The sequence below is a fragment of the Atta colombica genome, unplaced genomic scaffold (genome assembly GCF_001594045.1).
Source record: "Atta colombica isolate Treedump-2 unplaced genomic scaffold, Acol1.0 scaffold178, whole genome shotgun sequence".
In the NCBI taxonomy this organism is placed as follows: Eukaryota; Metazoa; Arthropoda; class Insecta; order Hymenoptera; family Formicidae; genus Atta; species Atta colombica.
The window spans coordinates 141835-146550 of NW_017259269.1; the positions used below are offsets into that span (position 1 = coordinate 141835).

Below are 4716 nucleotides of genomic sequence, written 5' to 3' on the forward strand. Positions count from 1 at the left end.
ATATATTGAAATGAATAAATTGAACCTTGTAGGCAAAAATGTTTCAGACAAATGTTATATGGCTTGAAGAAGGACATAAGATATTAGTTTGATCTTGGGTATTGTACTTATTAAGGTTAGAGCAAGGGCTTTGAATTTTTTAATAGAACACTCCTTTTTTCATTGCATATTCTTGTAGCTTGTCACAAAAGTTTTCAAAACACTATAATAAAATTTTTTTCGTTAAGTATTTTTCAAAGTATAGTGCTAGAATATTATAGTACCATTGGTATTAATCATCTAAGGTGTCTAACTGATGATTAAAACTTCTTAAATGTTGTTCAGAATGAGATGATTTTTTATTATTTTTTTATTTGATTTAGATGATTTGGATATTTAACAAGATCAAAGCCATTGGATTATTTATCTTATTTTCATTTTGCACTAAAAATTTATCTTAAAAATGAAAATAAGAAAAGCAATCTCCAATGACCTTGATAATGACAAATGTTATCCAAATCATGAGCCTGAACAATATTTAAGAGGTTTTAATTTGGTTAGACACCTTTTGGTTGGTTAGACACCTCAGATAATGTTAATTGATGATATTATAACCTTCAAGCATTATGACTCGAAAAGTACTTAATAAAAAAAATGTTTTGGAAAAAAATTATAATGTTTTTGAAAGCTCTCGAAGTAAGTTACGAAAATATGCAATAAAATGTGAATTTTATTTAGAGATGTACAATTATCATCAAATTCAATTTGACAATTACTTACGGTAAAATGGTTATTTATTGATAATTTTAATAAAATTTGTTTTTTATAAATATAAAATTTAAATATTACTTGGGTTCTCGAAATTAAAAATTATAATAAAATATATCGAGCAATAAGAGCATCAACACAGCGCAATCAAATATAATTATCTTATAATGTTTACATAATATATAAATGTACAATTATTGTTGATACCATCTTATTTGAACGTTTCGGTTTTTTTTCAAGCTATCTTCGTAGCAAATTCGTAGATATTTATCGATGTCTTTACAAAATATTACGACGATGTTGGAATTAAACTCTGTGTGAGACTGAGGCTGCGATCAAAGTTTCGCTACAAATGCTTTGAAGCGTTTGATAGACCAATTAGAAGAAAGAATGTTACAAATTGAACCAATTAAAAAACGCTTTAAAGCATTTACAACATCGCGTTGACCATACCCTGGGGTGCGATTACATGGAGCGCGATACAATAATAATAACCAATAGTAACTAGGCAACTAGGAAATCACGTATTATGTACCTATTTCTTTCGTTGATATTATAGATTATGGTGCATGATTTGGTGGATGGATGGCACGGGCTGACAAATTAACATTAGTATGAATTTTTTTTAATATATTAATTTACTTTTATTACACTTTATCGATACTTTTATTTTTTTTAATAGATTAACTTATAATTGCGTTTAAATCAATGAATTCTATTCAAAAAAGCATGGCAGTTTATAATAATGTGAGTTTATTACTAGCCCGTACCGCAAACCGCGCTCTATGCAATCGTACCCTTATGACTTCGGCACACCAGCGCAATGTTCGTCGCGCGCAACACGCGATATCTAATGACAGTATACCTTTAGAATATCGGTAAAGCTGTATACTCATTGGATATCGCATGTCGCGCGCGATAAACATTGTGCTGGTGTGTCGGAAGCATTATAGAGTTGCTGAGAGTGTTCGAAGCATCAAATGAATCAATCATGTTAGTCCTACAAATGCTCTGTAGCGTTTGAAGCACTAAGTGGACTGCCTATAGCTATTGTACATTAACTAATCTAAATGTAAAAATGAGATATCTCAATTAAGGGTGTGTTTCGATGAAATATTATAAAAGACTCAGCTCTGGACAAATTTTGACTGTCAATGGAATCCCAGGGATAATTGAAGAACGATGACGTTACTGACAATTAATAAAAATTTATAATTATTAACATAAAAATTTCGATAATATTAAATTCGTGATTTTTTATAAATGCTGCATAAATAAATATATATACTTTTAATGCTATAATATCTTGTATATTACAATTTTTTTTCTGCAGTTATCATTTTTACTAATAATCAAATTCAGATAATAACATTAAAATCATAGTTTTAAATAAAAGTCGAGTATTGTTAAGTTTTAAATATATATGTATGTATATGCCTATGAAACTAATAAATCATGAAATTAGTACTGTATTATTAGTTTCTTACTCTTAGGGCCCTGGTCTATCTTTTGGCAAATTTTATTTGTTGAGTAAGTAGCAAGATTACTCTGAGTCGATTGTTCCATCTTTTGATAAATTTTACCTATGAGGTAAATCTGGTAATCCATGCATGTGATTATTATTAGGTACTAATCTTGCTACTTAACAGCTAAAATTTACCAAAAGATGGAACAGTCGAGACAGTTGAATCACATGTTGCAGATTTATCTAATAAATAAAATTTACTAAAAGGTGAAATAACCGAGTTTTGATCATTTGAATTTTAATAGGCATGCGAATTTCCATAAGCACCAATTGTTTTTGTAGTAGTATCTCGTTAGTGCAATAAGGATCTCTTTTTTCACTAACCTCTGAATTAACTTAACCGAGATTGATGAAAGAGACTCTAATATCCATTTCTACCGATATAGATATAATTTAATTTTAATATTAGTTCAATCCTTTCTATCCCTTTCTAGTTCTAATTAGAAAAAGATGAAGAGCAAGTTCAATCGAAATCAAAATTAATCTACATTGGTAGAAACAGGTATTAGATCCAGTTTTACAACTCACAGTTAACTCTTAACTAAGGTTCAACTTGGTTCTCTAATTCTAAAATTGGAAAGAGATAATGAATAAGTTGAACCTCGATTAAGAGTTAACTCGTAGAACTTAGTCCAAGTTATGAATCGTTGTTTCAGTGAAAATCTATTCTCATATAAGCCATAAATTGAATGAATAATTTCGTAAAAGTCGTTTTTCATCCTTTTTATCGTGTTCTTAAAAGAAAAATTTCATTTTTTATTGAATATATTCTCCCTACAAATTTTATAAATAATGGATAAATAAAACAGATGATATTTATTATTTTTTAAATCAAATTGATGATATTTATTATTTTTTAAATCAAATTTTATTTTCAAATCAAATTTCAATTTTTTGTTTTTTACATGCATTCGAAAAAATATGAGGAGACAATCTAAAGAATAATGTTGCTGTTACGAGCATTCACCTTATCTACTTGCATGACAGGCGCTTTTTAATTATCAATCACATTATGCACAAATGCAGCTTTTGATTGGAACGAATTTACATTTGCGCACAATACGATTGATCAATTGATGAATTAAAAAACTCGCCTTATTTTTTTGAGAATTCATTAAATGTGAATAATTAGTTAGTTTGATGATATAAGCTTTGTTAAACAAACATCTAAAATCAATTCTGATAAAAGATTAAATAGCAGAATTGTTCTCACTTTTAATATTGCTTGTATTTCTATATAACAATATTTAAAGAAAATTAACATTGATAATTTATATATCAATTCATTTAATATAGAATAATCTAAGTGACATGTGGATAAGGACATATCACGAAATACTTTTAAAAAAACCCTTTCAATTTTGTTATTAAAAGTTGTATGATCCAGTTGGACAATACTATCGCTGTATATCTTTTATTATTCTTTCCAACAGATACTTTGGATAGTAAATACTTTCGATAATAAATGAATTAAAACTGAAAAGAAAATCCAATATTGAAGGTAACATTTACAAAGTGAGAATAGATATATATTTGGATACTTACTCTTTTTAGGAATTCCTCTGCACATATACGTGCTCTAGCATTAACTGATAATTTCATTTCACTTATTTCTCTATCAATTTCTTCCATAAAATGGATAACAAAATCTACTATCTTGTGTTTGTACATTTGTTCTACATGAATATTAGTAATTAAAAAACTAATATCGTAACCCTAAAAATAAATACAATATTATGAATTATGAAAGCTCAAAAGCTTACAAATAGACTTATATATTCACTTCTACTGGTTTTCTTCTGAGAATCATAAAATGTTCAGCCCTCATTGTCATAAATCTTGTAAAATTATGACAAAGAATCTTTTCTAGATCATCAGCTTGTTTCACGGCAATACTTATTCTCATACTATTTATACTAGATTCGATCAAGACTTTCTCCTTGTCATTTCTACTTATCAAGATGGGTGTTAAAAGCAGTTCTTTGCTTGCCCTTACTTCTACTTCGGGCTTATTATGTTTTTCTACGATTTGAGATGAGAAGTTCTCCAGGCACATGGCAGCAGTAAGTGTACGTCTGACTGCTGTCAAATAGGGCTTTAATGTACCAGACTATAAAAAATAAATAAGATATAAATAAGATATAAATATTACATTGAATCATATTAGTTTCACAATAGTTTTAGAAGTTGGATACTAATCAACTCTATCGATTCACCAACTCATTAGAATCAGTGGCCTAGTTTACATTGTGAACTTGATACAGATATTAACTAGTAACTTTCCTTGAATTATTTTAATTTCAGAGATACATATAAACATATATGAGTATTTAATTAATCATTTTAATGCATATTATATCAATTTAGCACATCATTGTTTTACAATATAATGCTGAAATTAATTAATTAATAGAAAGTTATTGATTATATATATATATATATAT

General features: G+C 27.8%; 1 protein-coding gene across 1 annotated transcript in view; it reads right to left on the reverse strand.

The window, feature by feature from the left end:
- Positions 1–3607: 3607 nt before the first annotated feature.
- Positions 3608–4716, reverse strand: part of LOC108686380 (actin-related protein 2/3 complex subunit 4) — a 2350-nt gene continuing 1241 nt past the window's right edge. The window contains exons 2-4 of the mRNA XM_018191653.1: positions 4056–4382; positions 3818–3988; positions 3608–3748 (exon numbers count right to left, since the gene is read on the reverse strand). Coding sequence (XP_018047142.1) covers positions 3743–3748; positions 3818–3988; positions 4056–4382 — 504 coding nt within the window. The 3' untranslated portion in view covers positions 3608–3742. The remainder of the gene's footprint in view (positions 3749–3817; positions 3989–4055; positions 4383–4716) is intronic.